We start from the raw sequence: 23,545 nt of genomic DNA on the forward strand, positions 1-23,545 counted from the left end.
TCCATTGGCAACCTGCCAAGCCTCTGCTAAACCTTCCTGTCTTTCCGAGCATGCTCACTTAAAACCAACAGCATGTTACTATGGCAACTCTGTAGGCAGCCTCTAAGTATGAACCGCCATTCTGATTTCAGAGTGCAAAACACCAAATACTGCAGGGGAAGTAAAAGGAGAGAAATGCTGTATGCCCTTCATCACATACAAGTATACTAATTTTATTTCATAAATTCATATTTGTAAATGTAAAACAGAAATAAGCATTCCACATTTTTCAAACAAATATTTTTCATGCTCAAAGAGGAAGGTCCTCCTTTTCAGTAAACTCATTCTCTTTGTCTATCCCAAAACTCCTTTACCTCATAACAACCAAAAATACACTGGACAATTTATCCCATTTGACAAAACACTGCTGAATAAATAGACGACAATATTCATGTAAATAATTATGTGGAATTCCATGAATGATTTCCTACAATTATATACTCCTAAGTGACATATTAATATTACAAAGAAAGCCATCAGCACTTCAAAAATGTAATCTAAATCTTTTCTATGACTGAACAAACTGCCAAATGAAATTTTCTTTCAGTTTGGATAGAATTTTTTTATGCCCATTATCCTTGAAATACTGTTAAATGTCTGGAAGAGGTCATGTTTTCGAAGTTAAGACAGACCAGACCTAGGTTCAAATCCTTGTTCTCCACATTTAACCTGGGTCACCTTGAAAAGTTATTTAACTTTATGACCCTCACTTTTCTCACCTTTAAAGTAGGATAACACCAGTCACTCCACATAGCAAACATTTAAATGAGTTAACACATGTAACTCCTACACACATTTCTTTACTCCTTGGTTGTTTGGGAAAGGTAGTAAAATAAAATAAAAAAGTTTGCCCTTGATTCACCTGAAGAGTTCTTCTTTGTAACCTCTTACTGTGTAAAAATTAGTCCTGATTTGCACACTAAGCTAGAAGCCAAAAAACAAACAAACAAATCCTCTCTCCCAAATCAAGTTGAACCAGAGAAAGACAGAAACAAGAGATACTCTAAACCGGGGTGGTGAATGTCGGGCCCACAGGCTGTATAAGGCCGTTGAAATCACTTGGTCTGGCCCTGCCAAGGCATTAGGGGTGAGTTAATTAAATGTCTGACCAAATACAGCAGGCTAATTTTTAAACTGATAATTCTGTATGGCCTGCAAATGATATTATAACTACCCAAATGGCCCTTGGCAGAAAAAAGGTTCCCCAACCCTGCTCTACAAAAGTGTAACTTTTACTAGAGTATCCTACATAATAAAAAGCCTAATATGCAAATCGATGTGCACTGACACCAGGGGGCAGACTCTCAATGCAGGTGGTCAGTGTGCTCCCACAGGGGGAAGCCTGGCTCATGGTTGGCGAGCACAGCGGTGGTGGCAGGAGCCTCTCTGCCTCTGCTGCAGGTGGGTGGTAAGGAGCAAAGGGTCCCGGACTGTGAGAGCCCCAGGCTGTGAGAGGGATGTCTGACTGCCAGCTTAGGCCCGGGCCTAAACTGGCAGGTTGGCAGGTGGACATCCCCCAAGGGTCCCAGACTCTGAGAGGGTACAGGCCGGGCTGAGGAACCCTCCCCCCATCAGTGAACTAATCTCATGCACCAGGCCTCTATATTAAAATGTTTTTATGTTACAAATATAAAATTTCACCTACCACCTCTTCTTCTTCCTTTTTGACCTCCTTTTCCTTCTCTTCCTCATTTTCTTCAGGGGGGCCATCTTCATCATCACTGCTAGATGACTCAAGGATTTCACTTATATCCATTTTCCAATTATCAGGAACAACTCTAGTTTTTAAGAAGATGCTTGCTTTCTGTAGCCCTAAGATTTAAAACACACTTCAGCAGTTGTTATGGAATCAGCATAACATGACTGAAAGGCATAACATTCAGTCAAAAGATCTGGGTTCAAATTCAACTGTCACTTATAAAACAACACAATACAGCCCTAGCCGGTTTGGCTCAGTGGATAGAGAATCGGCCTGCAGACTGACGAGTCCCGGGTTTGATTCCAGTCAAGGGCACATGCCTGGGCTGCGGGCTCCATCCCCAATAGGGGGTGTGCAGCTGATCAATGATTCTCTCTCATTATTGATGTTTCTATTTTTCTCTCTCCCTCTCTGAAATCAATATATACACACACACACACAAAATAATACAATACATTCGAACACCTTTTGTAAGTTACAATGTCATATTAATGTTTATTACTCTAGAAAATACTGTTAGAAATCTTAATGGTAAAATATGAAAAGTAATCCTCATCTAAAAAATTATAAATCAAATGTTCTTTCTAGACATTTAAAAATAGCCATCAAATAAGAGTGGATATCAACTTTAAACAGTTAAAATGGCACCAGAGAATAGTCTGTCTTGCTTTAGTCAGTATTCGCCATTTACAGTCACATCATGAAATAATGCATTGATTCAGCCTTATCTTACCTGGTTTAGCAGAGAGCTCAGATTCAGGCAGATTGAGAATGTCCACTTCCTTGATATCCTTTCTTGCTATAGAATAACTAATTATAGAAAAGAAGAAAAGGGAGGGAACCATTATTAAATAAAAATCATCATTTAAATAGTCCTTGTTAATACATAGAAAAATATAAACCTTAAAATCATAAGTATTTTGCACATAAAATGTTTTAAAAGATCGTATATATCCTAATCCTTAATAAAGATTAAGAGGTAATATATGCAAAGCTGGTGTCTTAATTCTGATGATTCACATACTCAAAGTATATTAATGAGAGCCTCACATTTGTAATATTTCAATCTATGCAACTCTCCTACACACAGCATGGGGTACTTTATATCAGCATGATGTTTTTCTTATGGAAGACAAAAATGTCTATGTTGATCTTCATTGTTTCTTAAACTTACTGTTTGGTTTAGTAAAAAGAAATGTAATAGAAGATAGTATTAAAATATGTTTATCATTGTAAGATATATTATGGCACTAAATTTTTCAGAGGATTATAACATATTTTTCTTAATTTTACATCTTTTCATGGAAACAAAGCAAAGCTGAAGAAAAGTTTCTAAAAATCTGACTTTTAATCAGAAAAAAAGTCAAGATAATATTCTGGTAATATAAATTTTATTTAAAGAATATTTCATAGTTCATAACATGTAATAGTACATAGAAATTACAGAATTTTTACAATTAAAGAGAAAATCAATATCATGCTATATTTAAAAAACTACTTACTATTATTCTCACATATTGTTGTTCAGGTTTTAAAGTTTTTAAGTAAAAAATAACCTACATTACGAAGTCAAAACATAAGTAAAAATTCAGTTCATGAAGTGATTAAACTTTTTAAAAAAACTTTTCTATCACTGTGATTTTATTTATTTTTCTCCCAATGTAACACTATGAAGTGATTCATTACTCACAATTTAGAATCGATAAATGATCGAACTAAACACTGGTCTTTTCTCACTGTGATGTCATCATTACAACTGGGAGATATTACCTAAAATAAAAAATAATACATTGATTCCTATTATCCTTGCTCAAAAACAGAATATATTCTTAAGTGAATTATCTGTAACAATAGGTCGCCTTCCAGACGACCTTCCAGACGAAGCTGAGGCTGTGAGGGAAGCCCGGGTCCTGGATGCCTGCCAGTGGCTGGAGGAAAGCTCAGGTCCCGGGTGCCTGCCAGCAGCCAGAGGGAAGCTTGGGTCCCTCGTGCTAGAGGGAAGCTGATGCTGGCAGCCAGGGGAAGGAAGGCCTACTCTTGCACGGATTTCGTGCATTGGGCTTCTAGTATTTTATAAGAAAGAGCTTCATTATCAATACCTTCCATTATTAATTACTTATAAAAGAAGATAACCTTATAATTTTTCTTTAGCATATTAGTTTTCTAGGTATTTTATTTATCTAGTCATCTATATATATAAAAGCCTAAGCGACCAACCGGTAGCTATGATGTGCACCGACCACCAGGGGGCAGACGCTCAACACAGGAGCTGCCAAGCGACAGCAACTTTGCAGAGTGCCCTCTCACATTCTGGGACCCTTCGATGGATGTCGGACTGCCAGTTTTGGCCCAATCCCTGCAGGCTAGGCAAAGGGACCCCACCTGCCAGAGGGACTCAGCAGATGCCCTTCAAGCCCCAGCGCCGCCCCAGGTGCTGTTGGCCAGGGAGGGACTGCAGGAGGTTGGCTCCAGGGCTTGTATGGCCCATCTCGCCCAGTCCTGCCCCTGCCAGCTACCTTCTAATTAATTTACTTTCAATGTAACCAGGCCTCTAGTTAGATTATAAAATGATAATTAATGAAATATAAATTACAATGTGACCACCAAAATATTTAAAAATATTAGGACTTACTCTAAGCTAAATAATAACTCAGTTATTGAATTAACAAATTATGTATGATACATGATGAACATTTGGCATATTATAATTTTTTTTATTTTTTTATTTTTCGCTAAAAGTATTACAAAGGGTATTACATAAGTGTCCTTTTTTCCCCCCGGCCCTTGACAAACCCCTGCCCTCCCTTACCCCCCAGTGTCTTATGTCCATTAGTTATGCTTATATGGATGCATACAAGTCCTTCGGTTGATCTCTTACTCCCCTCCCTCCTGTCCCCCAACCCTCCCTGGCCTTCCCACTGCAGTTTGACAATCAGTTTGAGGCAGCTCTGCCTCTGTATCTATTATTGTTCAAAAGTTTGTAATGGTCTTTATTATCCATGAATGAGTGAGATCATGTGGTATTTTTCCTTCATTGACTGGCTTGTTTCACTTAGCATAATGCTCTCCAGTTCCATATTATAATTTTTAAAAACATACTTGAATCAGGATCTATTTTAAAATAAACACCTATCTAAATTCCCTTTCTTACCAGGGCATGTACAGCTTTTAGTAATTAACTCAAATCTGAGAAAATCTGAGTAAAGAACTTTTTAATTTCTTAAAAAATAACAAATGTAAATAACTAGTCTCTGTATACTTTATAGAATTTAATCTTTTTTTAAATATTAAACCCTACCAATAAATTACTGACATGTACCTGCTCATTATTACCCCTAACTAGCCCCTCTCCTACAATCTAGCACTAACCACAAAACTTTGTTCAATGATGAAAATCTTCTACATCTGTGGGGGGTGGGGTGGGGGGGTTATGGGGGGGATAAGGACACATATGTAATACTTTAATCAATAAAGAAAGAAAATACATTTTTAAAAAATCTTCTATATCTGACCAATAAAGTAGCAATGAACCACATGGGACTGAGCACTTGAAATGTGACTAGTGCAACTTAGAGATTGAATTTTTAATTCTATTTAATTTTAATTGTTACATTTAAATAGCCACATGGCTATTATATTAAACAGCATATATCCAGATAATTAAAAATTCTTGGCAGTCATACAAGCTGTCTTAATATCAGATGAAAGTAAATGTTTGTTAGGTGCTGGTAATTATTATATTAATAATACATTTGTGCCCTGGCCTTTGTGGTTCAGTTGGTTGAGCAGCATCCCATGCACCAAAAAGTTGCCGGTTTGATCCCCACTATGGGAGAAAACCAATCGATGTTTCTCTGTTTCTCTCTCCCTCTTCCTCTCTCTGTAAAAAGATCAATAAAAACATTTTTTTAAAAAAGATAGAAGAGGTGAATATTTAAAAATAATATATTTGTGTCTACCTTCAAGGAGCTAACTGTAATGAAGGGTCAAGATACACAAAAGAACACAATGGAGGATAAGTACAGTGATACCACTAGGCTCAGGATAACACAAAAGCATCTAGGAAGAAGATTCAACCCAACCTGGAGAAGGAAAAGGTGTAGCAGCAAAGGATTCAAGTAAGTCTTAAAGGATGAGTAGGCACAGCCCAAAGCTTAATTACCTCATTTGTGAACCACTCTAATGGCCTCCAAATTGGTTCCTGCCACCTCCAGTCTTTCTAATAATAATCCACCCAACATACCACGGCCTCATTAATATTCCTACAAACACAGCTCAAATACTGTCACTCTTCTGCAAAATACTATGCAGAAATATGTCCAAATTCCTTAGATGAACTTTTAAAGACTCTTCTGCTCTATATCCAAATTACCTTCCCAATCTTTCCAATTTTAATTTAATCTTCACCCAAGGATATGCTTTCATTGATTTTTAGAGGAAGAAGAAGGGGGAGAGAGAGGGAGGAACTTTGATGGGTTGCCTCCCATACATGCCTTGATCAGGGATCAAACCCAAAACCTAGGTATGTGCCCTGACTGGGAACTGAACACACAACCTTTTGGTGTGCAGGATGACACTTCAGCAAACTGAGCTACCCAGCCAGAGCTATGTTCTCGAACTTAGTTCCTATTATTCCCCTACTCACATCTAATATTTAGCCAAAATGGATTCCCAGATCAAACAGTTCCATGGACAAACCTCTTGCTTTTCTGCTTTTACTTATCTTACATCCTCTAAGTCAGTCCTCTAACGAAGCTCTGCTTACTAACTCTAAATCCTTCAAGGCTCAGCTCAAAAGTACCTGCTTTATGATGGCTTTCTGGATTTCCTTTAAATAAATATAACCTCTCAAGACAAAGAAGTCATAATATTAAACATATACTATTTTATATTACTACTATAGTTACTAAAATCATTTTCTGCATTAGACTATAAAATCACCAAATGTAGATTGGTGTCTTCCTCATCTTTTATTTTGTACATCACCAGAAAAAGGATAAATCTGTTGAATAGTTATTTTTTTTAAGTCTCTTGGCAAATTATGACCTGAATATTCTGAATCTAACCCTATTTATTTGCCTGTACAATGAATGATTCAAAGGATTTTCAGACTTTTCCTCTATAAGGTAAATCCATTATACGGGATTGAGTAATGCATTTATATGCACAAATAACCCTAAAAATATGGCCTCAGCTCTTCAAAGGATTCTAATTTAATTTGGGACACATTTTTGTGCCAAAATTATTAGAGATACAAGTGATATCAAAACTCAGAGAAGAAGGGCATATTTATGTTAGTATTTAGGGGAGATTACAGAAAAGGTAGGACTTGAGTTGGACCTTAAGACTTATTTAAGAAGAGAGAAATAGGAAGAGGAGAAAGAGGAGACAGGTATTACCAAATATTATTGATTCCTCTCATGAAATAAATCTCCTGCCCATCCATTCTTTTCTTTTCTTTCTTTTTTTTTTTTTTTAAATATATTTTATTGATTTTTTACAGAGAGGAAGGGAGAGAGATAGAGAGTTAGAAACATCGATGAGAGAGAAACATCGATCAGCTGCCTCCTGCACACCCCCCACTGGGGATGTGCCCGCAACCCAGGTACATGCCCTTGACCGGAATCGAACCCGGGACCCTTGAGTCCGCAGGCCGACGCTCTATCCACTGAGCCAAACCGGTTTCGGTAGCCCCCATCCATTCTTTTCATTCCTTCCCTGAATAAGCAAAGATTAGTTTTCTCTACTAACCTATCTACTAAGACTTGCATTTCCAAAGTCTAAGTGTACCTTTCCTTTCTCCAGTAACTCCCTGTCCTGCGTCTGCCCCAAAAGTTTTTAAAATTACTATATAATTTTTCATTACTATGTGTTTAGTAAGCTGCCTGAAAGCAATGTGTTGCAAATCTCATACTTCTCTCTCTTCTAAGGAACTTAGAACAAACCTGAACTCACTGCAGATCCTCAGTAAATATTAACGATTTAAGCAGGCTTGGAGGATTGAAGTGATTTATGGAGGGAGAAATTAAGAAAGAACCTGAGTAAAGCAGAGAGCTTACACTGGGAATGGGAACAAATCAAGAGGTAGGGATGGCCTTAAATATTTATTTGAGAAAGCAGAATTGATCCATCAGGCAGTCAGTGAAAGTTTTGTGTGTTTTGCCCTAGCTGGTTTGGCTCAGTGGATAGAGCCTTGGCCTGTGGACTGAAGGGTCCCAGGTTTGATTCCAGTCAAGGGCACATGCCCGGGTTTAGGGCTCGATCACTGATGGGGGGCATGCAGGAAGCAACCAATCAATGATTCTCTCTCATCATTGATGTTTCTATCTCTCTCTCCCTCTCCTTTCCTCTCTGAAATCAATAAAAATATATTAAAAAAGAAAGTTTTGTTTTTTTAAAGAATGAGACTATCATAATTAAATCTCTAAAAAAGTTACTTCTAGAAAATTAATTTAAAAATTTCAATAATCAAGTTAAGGGAACTTGGGAGGTAGCTTACTGTAGATCAGGTATAAAGTGGTAATAGGAACAGGGTAAAAGGAAACACCACTAACATGTTTTAAAGGAAGAACTGAAAGATTCCAGGTGGGGAATGTTCAGCCCACAAAAGGCCCTTGAAATCATTTGGTTTGGCCCTGCCAAGGCATTAGGCATGAGTTAATTACATATTTGACCAAATATAGCCGGCTAATTTTTAAGTTGATAATTTTGTATGGCCCGCGAATGATTTTATAAATATCCAAATGGCCCTTGGCAGAAAAAAGGTTCCCCGCCCCTGCAATAAATGATCGGCTACAGAGAATTAAAATTAAACAAAGGAAACAACAAAAAGAGACAGTGAAGTATGTGGGACCTGAACATGATTGCTCAGTTTTGCAATGAAGTCCAAATTAAATTTGTGTAACACTTTAAAAATATTTTAAATGCTTTTTTAAAATCCATGTGAAATAAGTATGTTAAATGGTTGATTAACTTTGGAAAGAAACCTTACTTACCAAAGCAGGATACCATTCGGTCTTCTCAGAAGTAGATATCACACTTACAACTTTTCCTAATAATTCATCATTGAGACGTCGCTTATCTTCATCTTCATCTTCACTAGTTTCTTCTTCCTTTTCATCTTCATTACTAAAAATTAAAATAATTTTATCATAATCTTAAGATAAACCACTTTGAATATAGTCAGAGTGGTGTGAATTTAATACATACAACTCAATTTCTAATCCGTATTACCCCTTTTTATTCTTATTTGAATTGAAGAGCTAGACATTTCCTAGCCCCACAGAAGTGGTCCTGAGACGCCCATGGTAACTCTGAGTCCACTTCACCAGATCAATGAGGACACGAACTTAAGCTCTCCTGCCAACCACCCACTGGGACAGAAAAGCCTAATTATGTCACCATGAAGAACTTACTGTGCCAAACACATTTTTAGAAAAGATTACCTTCTATTTTTTATGTATGCCAGATAACAGAACTCTAATTTTCTGACAGATTATGAAAACACATCTGAGGGGTTATTTAGATGACCTATCTAGATAACTAAACAATAAAACAAACCCATAGCAAAGAAGAGTTTACAGAACTAGTAGACTAGCCTGTACTTTTCAAAAATGTCAATGTCATGAAAAGACAGTAAAAAAAAAGGGGGGGGGGGCCTGAGGAACTTTTGCAGATTAAAAGAGACTTGAGAACCATATAAACTAAATGCAATGCATGATCTTAGATTGCATCCTAGAATCAGGGAATGCTATAAAGGCTATTTTGGGCAACTGGCAAAGATAGCATTCTATACTGTTAAATTTCTGATTCTGATAATCATACTTTGGTTATGTAAGAAAATGTCCTTGTTGTGTCCGAGGTAAAGTATTTAAGAGGTAAAAGGTCACGACACTTGCAACTTCCTCTTAAATAGTTCAGCCAATTAAAGTCATTATTTAAAACATTGTAATATGTACCTATAAAAAGAGAAAATGACAATGCAGATGTGCTAAAAATGTTAACAATTAGCGAAACTAGATGAATATATTTAAGTTTATTGTAATATTCTTTAAAATTTTAAGTTTGAGAGGGGTGGGGGAGGCTGGAAGAGATTAACCAAAGAGTTTATATACATATAGGCATAGCCCATGGACACAGACAATAGTGTGGTATGCCTGGGCGGGAGCAGGAAGGAAAAAAGGACATCTGTAATACTTTCAAAAATAAAGATAAATTAAAAATTTTAAGTTTGAAATGTTTTTGAAATAAAAAGGTTAAAAAATTATATATACTCACTAAAAATAAGAAAATTGTATCAATTATGGAATTTGGCAATGTAATTCAAAACAAAAATAACCTTTTTGAAAAAGGAGTGTGATAATTACTGACAAAGTAATGGGAAAAATTAAGAACAAGGTTGGCGCAGGGTAATATATCTAACATAAGAATACAAGATGTGATGAAAAAGTTACCCAAATTTAGCCATCCTAGAAAAGTCATTTGTTTAATTTATAATAATTACTATAATGTTACTGTATATGTTAACACTCACATAGGAAGAGAGGACCTCCTTCCTCTGTTCGTCTTCTTTGCAATTACTGGAGTTCCAAAATGCTCTGGATTTGTTAATGGAAGCTGATCAAGTGTCTGGATAAGAAACAAATAAATTAAATCACATTTTTCTCTACATGAGTATCCTTTGTTCAACCCCAAAAGTCCTTGTCACCTTACCTCACTCTCAGCAAAATGTCTCTCTCCTTTTAAGCAAAGTGAGGTGCGTCTCAATGTCCTCTCATCACCATCATCAAAAACTGTAATAAGCGAAAAAGAGAAAATTTATGCCCACAAATAAAAATATAACTGCACTGAATGCTGTCATTGCTATTTATCTAGGGCTTAATATTTGCAAGAACCGTAATTGGTTATTTTTCAAAACCTTTTAAAATGTACATATCACATTTTTCATTTTATAGGTACCAAACAAGTTAAATGGCTGCCCCCAACTGCTTGTCTCCAGTCACCTTCTTAAACCATTAGCAGCATAGTCAAAACACAAATATTAAGTTACTTTTACTCCTAAAAGAATGAGCAAAAACCTGGTTTACAAAAATGAAGTGTTATGGGTGTGTTTTTTTCAAGTTATCAATGGAGTACCTCTAACTTCAAGAAACTGACTTCTGATAATGATGTTGGATTATTTACTTCTTCTAGTTATTTGTATGATAATCTACCATAGTAGCTTCTAAAGCAGTGGTTCTCAACCTTCTGGCCCTTTAAATACAGTTCCTCATGTTGTGACCCAACCATAAAATTATTTTTGTTGCTACTTCATAACTGTAAAGTTGCTACTGTTATGAATCTTAATGTAAATATCTGATATGCAGGATGGTCTTAGGCGACCCCTGTGAAAGGGTCGTTCGACCGCTAAAGGGGTCGCGACCCACAGGTTGAGAACCGCTGTTCTAAAGTCATAAGATTCAACTTTTCTCTTTTGGTAGAAGAGGATGTAAGAAGTTTAGACATAAAGGTTGAAACGAGGAAAACATCAAAAAGCTGAATTTTTTTTTAAAATTCTGAAAAATTAGTCAAAATTACATGGAACTTTTCTTAAAACTTTTTACTTCTGTAATTTTTAAAAATCACACTTCTTCAAAACTACTTGAAAATACTTTAAGGAAATGGGGGCAAAGAATTTAACAATTAACAACTAACGTTTACCATATAAGTAGCTATATTATCTTGATAATTTTATAGGTTTAATTTTGCAGAAATGTACTGATTTTAACATCTAGAACTTACAAAGCTTACAAAAAAGAAAATGTTCTCAGAAGACACCCGATTGTCCAGCATTATGAAGAAATAAAATATAAAATGGAGTCCTTACTTCAGATACTTAAAACATATAGACGTATCAACAAATATTTGTAAATGTATGAAAATAACATGAACAGGGAAACATATATATACAAAAATTGTTACTTTAAGATTTAATCCTGCTTTTCATAATTTTAGATGGTTTTCCATTGTGTGTGTGTTTTTTTAGGGTTTGCAGAACCAGCTAGGGCTTTATTTTTTGGGGGGAAACCACTTGATTTGACTTTTAGTTGGGAGCATGGGAAAGAGGTGGTCCCCCAGGCAGTAACTCCCCCACCACAAGGGTGAGCTAGGCCTGGGGCTGAGCCTCAGACAGGGCTTCCTGTGCCCGCTGCTCCCCGGCACGGCTCCTTTCCCAAGGCTAGGACAGGAGGGACCCCAGTAGTCATTCACTTGGGGAGGACATCAGATGATTCAGACATCAGCTTCCCATCTTGGGTCTCAATCTTCTTCACCACCATCGTCTTGAAGGAGCTGGTGCGGCTGAAGAAGGCAGAGCTCCCAACAGAGCCCAAGTTGGCCTGGAAGCCCAGACCATAGTTGAGGTTCCCGTAAGATGGGTTCATCAACCCACCTGAGTAGCCACTGGTGGTCTTGGTGTGGGTGCTCATGTTCTGCATCCCAGATTCCAGCTGGTTCTCCTCACCCTCCAGCCACTTGTGATAGGTGGCAATCTCCACATTCAGGGACAGCTTGACATTCATGAGCTCCTGGTACTTGTGCAGCTTCCAGGCCACGTCCTTCTTGGTGTTTCTCAAGAGCAGCCTCCAGCTCAATCACCTTGGATTGAGCATCCTTGATGGCCAGCTCCCCACGCTGCTCGGCATCAGTGATGGTGGCCTCCAGGGAAGCCCTCTGGCCTCTGAGGCCCTCAATCTCAGCCTGGAGTCCGCTGATGTTCTGGTTCAGCACAGAAATCTAGGTCTTCATGTAGCACAGGTCACCCCCATGCTTCCCAGCCAACATCTGCAGTTCCTCATACTTGATGGTACAGAAACTCAGCCTCAGCCCAGCTTCGGTTGGCGATGTCCATATTCTGGGCGTTGACCTCAACAATGATTCCATCGAGGTCCAGAGAGCAATTGTTGTCCATAGACAGCACCACAGATGTGTCAGAGATCTTTGCAGTTCATGAATCTCCTCTTCATACAGTTGCTTGTTGATCTCATCGGTCAGGGTCAGCCCATCCATGTGGGACTCCAGCTCTACCTTGTTCATGTAAGCTTCATCCATGTAAGCTTACCTTCTTAGAAAGGAAAAATTCATTCTCCATCTCTGTGCGCTTGTTGATCTCATCCTCGTACTTATTCTTCAAGTCGTCCACCAGTCCCTGCATGTTGCCAAACTCTGCCTCCTGAACCAGCTGCTGCCGAAGGTTGTTGATGTAGCTCTCGAAAACATTGTCCATGTGACTGTGAGTTGTATACTGCTGCTGCATGAGGTTCCATTTGATCTCCAGAATCTTAATCTACTGCTCCAGGCTCCACACCTTATTGATGAAGGAAGCTAACTTGTTGATGGTCTTGATCTGTTCCTTCTCCTGGTTGCACACAGCCTAGATGTCAGGGTCTACCTCCAGCTTCAGGGGACTCAGCAGGCTCTGGTTCACTTAGACAGCTGTGATGCTCCCCATACTCCCAGCCCCGTCGTAACCCCAGGCCACCCCAGTAGCTGCTGCCCACCCAGGAAAAGGCCACCAGAGCACAAGTTGGCCTGGAAGCCACCATAGGAGATCATCTGGGTGCCAGGCCCACTGGAGTATGAGCAGCTGCTAAAGACCCTGGAGCCAGAGGTGGACACCGTGTAGGTCTTCTTGTGGACATGGCGAAGACTGGAGTGGAGGTGAGGAGGCTGAACCAGACAGATTCAAGAAGGAGCCAAAAAGCTGCTTGGTGTTTTTCCATTCTAACAAAATAGGTTAGTATTAATAAAAGAAAATTTTGCATTACCTGAATTTAGTAATATCTTAGATATCTTACTTTGTTATCTATATAATTAAAATCCTGCATTTAAAATTTTTTAATTGATTTTAGAGATAGAGGAAGGAGGAGAGGGAGAGAAAGAGAAACACTGATTTGTTGTTCCACTTATTTAAGATTTCATTTGTTGATTCTAATATGTATCCTGACCTCGGATGGAATCCACAACTTTGGCATATTAGGATAATGCTCTATCCAAGTAAGCTACCTGGCCAGGCCATCCCTGCCTTTTTTTTTTTTTTTAAAGGTTGTTTTATTATTACTTTGCCTTCAAATCATAAACTTAATTTTTCATAACAGAAATTCAATTATGTAAGAGCACTCTACTTCTTCAATATTTATCTACCACAGTCAGTTCTTTTTCTTAGACTAAAGACATCTAGCTTAGATTCTCTTACATGCAGGAGACAATGCAGAGGCAATTAACAGCTCCTGAAGCACATATTCAAAGAACCATAATGATCCCACAAAGCAGCTGTTTTATACACTGTCAATGATGCAGAAATTAATGACCACTTGCAGACAGACACAATGACAGGATAAAACAGCACCTTTTAACAATTACATCATTAATCTATAGTGCTCTAAACAAACATTTGTATCAAAATTATAATTCATATGGGGTCAAGGCTAATAATAAACCACTGTTCTTTATAAAATTCAAAATCATAAAATCATACCAAATTTAAAATAATGCTTCACATTAATATTAAAGTCCGTAAGATACTAAAGAATAAAATCTTCAAAGTTCCAATTTTCCTTGATGCCTACATTACAAAGATGATAACACTGGACACACACCTACATACTTATATACACACACATTTAAGTGGAGGTATGAGGAAGGAAAATGAGACTGAAAGATCAATTAATACTAAATTTAGGTCACAAAATCTTTTACCCAGTTTTTTATCATTAAAATCAATGGCAGCCCAAGTCAAAATATTTTTATTAGAAATTTCAAGTTTAACATAATTCTTGTTTTTCAAAATAACCATTTTGAAATAAATCAGATTTTTGAAAGAAAAGATTAATTTCACTCATCACATTTTATTTACTACCAGTAGAAATAATGTAAGAACCAAAGAAACTTCTCAACAGCAGACTGTGGAGCAATTCACAGCTTTACATAGGAACCCTTCCCTCTTCAAGTGAAAGAAGAGAAACAGTATTAAGACTTATTTTAAAATTCACAGAACTATGCGAAACTGTGTATTTGAGTTCTTTAACAAGTCTGTTAAGCCATGTGATTTCTCAAGATTTTCTGAAAGGCAAATAGAAAACCCAACAGCAAGGTAGACCTATTAATCATGATATCCTGATTATCAAAATCATGAAAGTTCTACCTATAAGAAGTTTTCTCTATAGCTTCTAAGAATCATTTAAAAGAACACAAAATTTGTAGGCATTGAAAAGTGACTTTGGCATTTTGATAAGTGAAATAAGTAACTGGTGTACTTAGTAAACTTAGCTTCTTTCAGTTTAAGATGTATACTACAGCATGCCAAGAGGAAAAAAAAAACGTAAGGTTATTAGGATTTAGTAATTCTATGAAATTTCTTATACTTGCATTTAAATAGATTATTCATTGAGTGCAATAGGATATAACAAAAGTAATATCTCTGTTATTATATTATATATAAATACTAAAACCTAATTTTAGAAAAATGATAAAGCTGAGACTCTCTCAATTAACTTTACTCACTCTAGGCAAAATAATACCAATGCAAACAAATATACAAAGCCTAATCCTAAACTGTTAGAATTCAAAGAAACAAAAGCCAACAAGGATCTAATCTAACTACTAAATACATAGTAGTCTATCGTAACACTGTTAGATGCTGGAGGATAGTAAGATAATAATAATAAATTAACTTTATTTACCCACTCTATAATTGGCTATCACTTAAGTTTCACAGCAGCCTCTACCAGACAGAAATTACTACCTTCCTTTTATAGATAAAGAAATTGAGAATCAGAAAGTTAATCAATGAGCTACAGTTTAGTCAAGAGGGATCAAAATGTATAATAAACAGGTATGAAGCAGAGGTATAAAATGAACAAATTCTGACTTTGGAAAAATAAGTATTATTATGTCTGTGTATTGCAGTTATGATAAACGAAATATTTCACATAATGGAGTAAAAACTTTAAAGTTAAAAATAGATACATTCCCTATGAAAAATCAATAGTTCTGTTACTCATAAAATCATCTGTTGAGTCCTTCAACAGCTAAGGTCAAAAACTTCAGGAATCTGGAAACTTGAGAAATTAACATTCAAATGTCTAATTAGATTAAAATATGGGAATTCTAAGTCTCATGAAAGGCCATTTAAACAAGGGGTTAAAGCCTATCACAGGACTGAATAGATTCCTTGTTGTTTAGTACATTTTTTCTTAACAATTTTCTAGTCAATGGAATAACCACCTAGTTTTGAAAACATATTGTAGTTGATTTTGGTTATAACAACATTTGTCAGAAGAGGCTCTAACTAAATTAAAAGCCTTATAAAGCCTTCAGCGCATTCCAAAAGAAATGTCAGTCATTTCTAGTTTAATCTAAACTAGAAATTCCATGAGATCTGATATGATGCATGTGCAGAACAATAACTATAAGGCATAAAAAAATTAATGTAAAAAAATAATGTGTCACAAAAACACATAAATGATCAAATAGATTTTAGTGTTAAATCTGATATATAATGTATATGTACATTTTATATGTAAGTTACTAAATTTAACAGCCATTTTTTCCCCTTATTTTTCAAATCAATGTGTTATTTTCATACCCCAAAAAGGCAAAAGAGGAGTAACTTTATAATGTCTTATTGAGAGTTGTATTTACCAGGAGTTAATGGCAATATTGAAAAATGTAGATATGAATTCTATTCCAAATTATATTTCCAAGGTTCAAAAAACAAACAAACAAAAATCCATGAGCTGGAGCTATTTATTGTTCACCATCAGAAGGCAAAGTATTATTAGATTTTGAAAAATTGTGTTGTAGTAGATCTATAACCTCTTTCAAAATTGGTTATTAAGCTATAATAGGAAAAATTAGTATCTATGTTACTATCACTGACTCATTGTTCCTGTTTGATCCAAACCAGCAGTAGGGTATCCTCCTTTGTTTCGTTTTTAATACTCTGACATAATTTCAAGACCTCTTAAAAAGTCATAAAAAACATTCATACTTTGTGTAACTTTCTGTTTCTACCTATACAGCACTTCCCTATGAACTAGAAATCAAGTAAATTTTCAGAAAAGTGCAATTAAATAGGTAGTAGACACTTAAAGAAAAATATAGAAAGTTCATGACCTGTAAGAGATCATTTTATTTTGCCTCTCTTAACCAGTTAACTACCACACGTCCAAAACGAAACCATCCCCACACGCCACATTTTGAATTTAATTTAAAAAATCAAATTGCAATGAATATTATAAAAATAAATGTTACTCACAATTCGGGTGTTCTTGAATATTTTCAGCTGAAAATTCTCACGAAAAATTATTTTAAAGTTGGTCAGGGCTGCCACATAGGGAAAACATTTTTTTTCTTAATAGGCGTGCGGCATGTGGAGAAGGTCCGCCGCTTGTGTCTACAGATGCTTAATGGTGTACAATGGGTTAAGCTCATTATATTCAAATCATCCTTTATGTAGTCTACATCCTTCAATACCTAAACATTCTTTATAGTAGAGTGCTATATTGAGTACAATTAAGTGAATAGTGCCTCTTCATGCCTTAAATATTTTAGATAATTCTCTCATTACACAGATGCAAAGATCTTAAAAATTTTTAATTTTTCTCCTGGATAAGTCTCTGTTTCTCCAAGTGTGGTTTGTTTTCCTAAGTGTGTACTAGCTACATTAGATTCAGTCATTGTGCATATAAAAAGAAAGATTCTTGGGTTGCCACCTCCCGATCTACTAAATTAGAGAGACTTGGGGTCCTCAAATCTCAATTTTTAAACAAGCACCAAGTGATTCTTATGTACACTAGTGATTGCAATACATGAATTATGTGTAATTATAATTCTAAATTCTTTGAGAACAAGAATTCTGTAATTCTGTAATTACCGATGAGAAAATCACCATAGAGAATGCTCAGTAGCAACTAGTTTTTAGGAATGCTAAAATGCCTTTCATGTAAAGGATAGAGGTTGCTATTCACAATTGAAGGATTATTCTAGGTTCTAGAAATCAAGAATGTGAAAACCTGAAAAGTATTGCTTCTGCAGAAGCGTGAGCATTATATCAATAAAACCATACAAGTATTATGAATACAAGCTTGATATTGGACACCAAATAGAATGAGGTATTAGTATTTGAACATGCATCATATAACATGATTCTGCACACATCAACTCTTGTAATTTTTGTCACTGCCTTATTTAATATAGCAAAACTGTATTTACTTACTAAGAGTAAACATTAGCTTAGTTTTTAAACCTCTAACATCTACCAATAGCCACAACTAAGCTTCCTAAAAATATGTAGTTCAGAATAATAGACCACTGTGAACCAATACCAACTTTTAGGAAATCCAGCGATGGCTGGATAAAAATAGTTAGAAAATAGTAGTGTAGTAGTCATGTTCAGTAAATTGCTACTAATACTAATAGAAGCCAAGGGGGTAGAAGGAGGGACAGGAAGTACAATTGTTAACCAAAGCATGTTCTTCACAGCTCTGAACAACTGCAGATAAATATTTTTTACCCGAAGCAACAAATCAAGTAAATCTAAGAGCCATTTCTCTTACTTCTACAAGGAAACTACATCACTGTCATTATACTATTTGTACCAAGATATAACATAAAAACAAACAATGAGATAGATGTTCAGTGTAAAACCAACGATTGGATGTTATTCACATGACTGTATAGTTTGGAAGTACTGAGAGAAAATTTAGGAATGTTAATTATTGATATTCTCATCAACATAAAGACAGCAACTATATAAGCACTACATTTAGGTTTTAATTTAATTGTATTATGACACTTGCTATTCACTACAGTAAAGTTTTTTTAAGCCACTATAAGGTTATGCATGGAATGTTAAGAGTGAATTCATATTAGTAGCACATATCTATCTTTCCTTCCTTCCTTCTTTTTTTTGGGTGTCATCCTTGCACAGGGGCCATGCTAACCTCTGTATCGTTCCAATTTTAGTATATGTGCTGCCAAAGCTATCGGACATTTATCTTCCTTACCCTCACTGTATCATATTTTAAAAATTAAACTATGATTACCTAGGCTTGAATCTACTCTGGTCAGAATTTTGTACTCTGTGAATCCCATGGTAACATCTATACTATCCTTATATAAAACAGACAGCAACACTAAAAGATTGCAACTATGCAATCCTAACTGTAATTACAGAAAGTTAAAAAGTCTGATTATTTACAACACTAAGTTGTACTGACTTTTCTTATGGAAAAAAAAATTACCATATAATCTTGGATGAAATAGCCACAAAAGCCAAGTTACTATAAGAGATAAGTGACAGGAAAGAATACATATTTCTCTGCCAACATAATGATTCAGTGTATTTACAAAATAGAGATATATGCAACCTACAAATCCAATCCTATGGATTAAATTATTACTTAACTACTTACCCACAGTATACCAACTAGCATCTGTCAACTTGCTGATAATAGCTTCCTGAAAGGATCCATCGGATGTCCTTGTTTCAACAATAGCTCCAACCTAAAACACAAAATGAAAAATTCATTTCCAAATGTAAACAAACCCAATCACTGCCACCTGGGTGAAAAAATAATAATACTTAGAATAATTCTACCTTATATTGAATAGGTCTTTATCATTAATAGTGCTCATCCATTTATCATGCAATCTGAGCCCCCTTTGGCATAGGAAAGCTATTATTACCTCCATTTCACACATTGAGAATTGTGGCTCAGAAGAGAAAACAATCTGCAGGATACAGGAGGAGAACCCAGGCCCTTAAGTCTTACTTCAGAGCCTTTTCACTATAACACATTGTCTTTAAGAAAACTGTGGGATGTAAGAACCAAAAAACCATACAACACAGCAAAAACAGCTTTAATTTCTTTCATAGAAATATTGGATTCAGCATTTGTATTTAAGGGACCTTTTAGATAAAAATTTCACCTAAAGAGAGAAAGAGATGGACCAGTTGACCTTCTTTCAGCTTCCAGGCCTTTGTATATCAGATATTAACTAAAATAGTATTCTGACAGAACAAAGATTATACAAACAAATGGCCAGAAATGAATGAAAAACATAATATAGGTATTAAGTTAAATTAACTTAAATTTCATTAAATTCAATTATAAAGTCAACAGTTTACTTGGTATGTTAGAAAGAATAACAAGATTCAGATTTATATTAGTATATCATTTAGCGAGCTAAATATATATAACAACCTAAAAAACAAAATGAAGCATTAAATCAAAGAATTCAAAAGAGGCGCTGAAAACTCATGTTTATAGACGTTAAAAGTTACGCTCCCATAAGATGTTTAACATTCTTAAATTAAGGAAGTAGCCATTGTATTATCATAATTTATACTAACTATATAACATCACATTTGTATTTTTGTTCTCTAACATTCTAAAATTTTAAAATTGTATCTACAAATGTAAAACTCAGTAAGTTATTGTATGAATTATTCATCATTTCAGATTTTACACTGTAGAACATACGTACTCTTAAAGGACCTTTTACTTGGTCATCTTGCACCAATTGTGTAGTATTGTCCTGTTTCAGGAGTACCTGAAAAATATTTTTGCACAATAATTCATGTTAGCTTTAAAACAATACATTTATGGTAATACTCTAACAACAATGTCTTTAATCTATGCTTTCTTAGCATCCTGTGGTTACTTCTGTTATAATACTTATTACATTGTCTTGTATTTATGTTTATTGTCTCTCTCATTAACTGTGAGCTCCTTGAAGGCTCTAGTCCTCCATCATCACTATAGGCCCAGCAGTTAGCAAATGTCAATGCATTTTATAGGCACTTAATAAATGTTTGCTGAATTAATGAACTATAACTAAGATTATTAAAAACATTTATATAGGAAAATTACTATAAGGAAACACAAAAAATGTTAATAGTAGTATTTCTAAGAAGTAAGCTATGGGCATTAATCCTTCGGTACATTCTATATTTCCAAATATTGTACACAAATAATGTGTTAAGTTTTTTTCTGGTCATAAAAGCATCTTAAAAATAAATTTCCTAAGTCATTTTTAATGCTATCTTGAAAACACAATTCCCACTGTATTATTATTCCTATTCACTTGAAACTGTCTCAATGTGAACATCATGCAAAAAGAAATTACAGCCTAAGTAAGCATGATGCCACAAACAGGAAAGATCCAAATGATAGGAAGTATCATGAACATGGTATTTTCATGGAAGCACTGTGAAATAGTTTCTCATTTTGAGTTATTTCTCAAACCTTAATGTGCTTTTCCTATAGTTTTATGTATAACAGTGCTTGCACAAAATAATGATTCAATAAAGAAATGTTGATTTGAAGTATGCCTCTCCTCCCCAACACTTTTCAATCTAGAGTTAGTAATGCTGTTACATAAAAAGAAAAAAAAATTACCTTAACTTTTACCAGTCTTTTCACAGTCTTAATTTTTGCCTCACAGAAGGCACCTCGGTACTTGGCACTTACATCAGTTCCCACTGTCAGATAGGCAGGCTCATCAGCCGCCTGATGGAAAGAACATAAAATGTGAATTTCATTACTATTTCCCCTTACTCCAATCTCAAGTCTCATTAAAAGGTTCTGTGTTTAAAGTAATAAAAACAGTAACACTATTTGTTTATTAGTATCAGTGATAATTCAAAAATAACCCAAAGCAAACACTTTATTAACAATCTTTTACTTTATAAACTACATACCTGATAACATAAAACATTTAAATTAAAACTGGGAAGTATCAGTAGGGATATACAATTTTTTTTCTCCAGATACAAAATGTTTCAACAATTCTAAAATTTATTTAAAAATTAAAAATAAGAAAAAAACAAAAAATATATGCACATTAAGTGTCTCATAATACTTTAAATTACTCAATTATGGTCTCGGGAAAATTTTGTTTTCAAATAAAAAAATAATGCTATTAAAATTAATACCAACAATACATAATTATATGCTTATTAATATAGCTACATAAAGGCAACATCTTTTCAGGTACAGTATAATTGTACAGATAAGAAATGAAGCCAATCCTTTTGATAAGGAGAGCATTATTTGAAAAAAATCATTGGCTAAAAGCTGCATTTTAAAGGTTTAAGTCTGATGAATGCAGAGATATGAACTGATGGCACAAGACTTGTAGCCATACCAGTTTATCACAGTAGTCTTTTGGGTATATACATATAAAAAGCTTTACTAAGAAATACCTACTTTTAGCCAATGGCCATAAGATACATTGAAAGATGTGAGAAATTTCATTCTACGATTCATTTCAATGTTGACAATAACAGTGACTGCTACTTCAATCTATCATTTTACCTATTTTTTTCAAAAGGTAAGGTACCATACAAGTTTGATTCAACATTGCCAAGAGCAAAAGTTACAGTGTACACACTTAAGAGACACATTTTTAAGTAGGAAATGATTGTACTTTTCCAGTAAGTTTTCCCAAGTAATATTAGAAGTTATATGTAACCTTAAAAAAAATAAGTAACATTAAAGGTCACTTTAAGAAGGTAAGAGAAAATTTGGGAAAACGCTGTATTTCAGGGCTTAATATACTGAAATAGTAAATGACTAAGAAATCAAGAACCTCTTAAAGTTAGTGTATTTTCAAATAATGCAAACTGAAAAGGAATACTTTTAGCAAGTAAATATCTGACCTGAAACATTCAATCCTACAGCACTAGACTGCTAGCCCCTTCTTTTCCTTTAAACATCACATATGATGTTTGCAATATTAGTTGTCTTCAGAAGAAGATACACATATTTTTTGGTTAGCTACAGGCTTAAAATTATTTACTATAACGACTGAACTAAAACTGTTCGTTTTGGTTCAACTACAAGTATTTTAGCCACAGAATTTCACTTTACCTCCAACAAAAATGATACCTCCCTTACACAATCCACCTATTTTTTTTTTCCTTAGAAAAAATCACACTGGCACTGAGGAAGAATAAAAATATCCCCCCAAAATCCCCCAAAGAACCAAAGCAGGACAAAAGCTTTTACTTCTGCAAAGATTGCTGCCAACACAGGAAGTGTTTAAAAATACTAGCCCAATGGACAACAATGGAAAGGCTGCAGCAGCCTTTCCAAAGTGCTGCTTCGGAGATGGGCCGAGCTGCCTGCCTCTGGACACAATGATCACTTCTCGCCCATTCAACACGTCCTGCTTTTCAGAAAGCGCTGCCTGGCCGAGAAACCCATCCTGAGCAGCCAAAGGGAAAAAATAATGACATTCCACAGCACTAGCCTCACGACAGCCAAGTGTCCTGGGCACGAGGTTCGGAGCAGCGCTGACTCCACTTACCTTCATTTTCATCGGTGACCTATGGGGTTCCAGCTCCACCAGCGCCGTCCTCCGCCGCTAGAACCACGGGGAGGAGAAAGACAAGCCAGAAATCAGTCTCCGCGGGGGACCGACCCAGGAAAAGAAAGTAAACAAACGCCGGCGGGGAGGGGCAGAAACCTCACCGGCCGCGGGAGGAGAAGATCCCCTCGGAGGGCACCCGGGACGCGGGAGCCGAGGGGGCAGCGAGCACCCCGCGGGCGCCCGTCGGTTCCGCCCCGGACTTCGCCAGCGGCCCACCGCGCCCCCGCCTCGCTCGCTACTTGGACCCGACAAGCTCCAGTCGGATCCCCAGGACCGATCGCCCAGGAAAAGGACGGGGCGCCGTGGGGGCTGAACCCGAGTCCCCGACAGCGCGGCCGCCCAGCCTGCGCTCGGCCGCCCGCCGAGATGGCCGACTTCGGCCCGCCCCCC

General features: G+C 36.0%; 1 protein-coding gene and 1 non-coding gene across 9 annotated transcripts in view; both read right to left on the reverse strand.

Annotated features, from left to right (window-relative positions):
- The window catches only part of ARID4A (AT-rich interaction domain 4A), a 76,140-nt gene that overhangs the window by 51,803 nt on the left and 792 nt on the right, over positions 1–23,545 (reverse strand). For 6 of the 8 annotated variants that reach the window (XR_002831843.1, XR_002831842.1, XR_002831844.1 and 3 more), the window contains exons 2-11: positions 23,093–23,149; positions 21,181–21,291; positions 20,267–20,332; positions 19,192–19,282; positions 10,451–10,530; positions 10,272–10,366; positions 8,734–8,866; positions 3,429–3,508; positions 2,472–2,548; positions 1,685–1,851 (exon numbers count right to left, since the gene is read on the reverse strand). Coding sequence is in view for 4 of the 8 variants with exons in the window: in XM_014465091.2 (XP_014320577.1) it covers positions 1,685–1,851; positions 2,472–2,548; positions 3,429–3,508; positions 8,734–8,866; positions 10,272–10,366; positions 10,451–10,530; positions 19,192–19,282; positions 20,267–20,332; positions 21,181–21,291; positions 23,093–23,104 (912 nt within the window). In the remaining 4 variants the exon portion in view is untranslated. Of the gene's footprint in view, positions 1–1,684; positions 1,852–2,471; positions 2,549–3,428; positions 3,509–8,733; positions 8,867–10,271; positions 10,367–10,450; positions 10,531–12,167; positions 13,204–19,191; positions 19,283–20,266; positions 20,333–21,180; positions 21,292–23,092; positions 23,150–23,256; positions 23,281–23,545 lie in introns of those variants that run through there. The other 2 variants (XM_014465090.2, XM_023763236.1) reach the window with 2 other exon arrangements.
- On the reverse strand, positions 18,656–18,762 carry LOC111828075. Its single transcript, XR_002831851.1, has one exon. It is a non-coding gene; the product is annotated as a U6 spliceosomal RNA (small nuclear RNA).

This window comes from Myotis lucifugus, unplaced genomic scaffold (assembly GCF_000147115.1).
Source record: "Myotis lucifugus unplaced genomic scaffold, Myoluc2.0 scaffold_278, whole genome shotgun sequence".
Lineage (NCBI taxonomy): Eukaryota > Metazoa > Chordata > Mammalia > Chiroptera > Vespertilionidae > Myotis > Myotis lucifugus.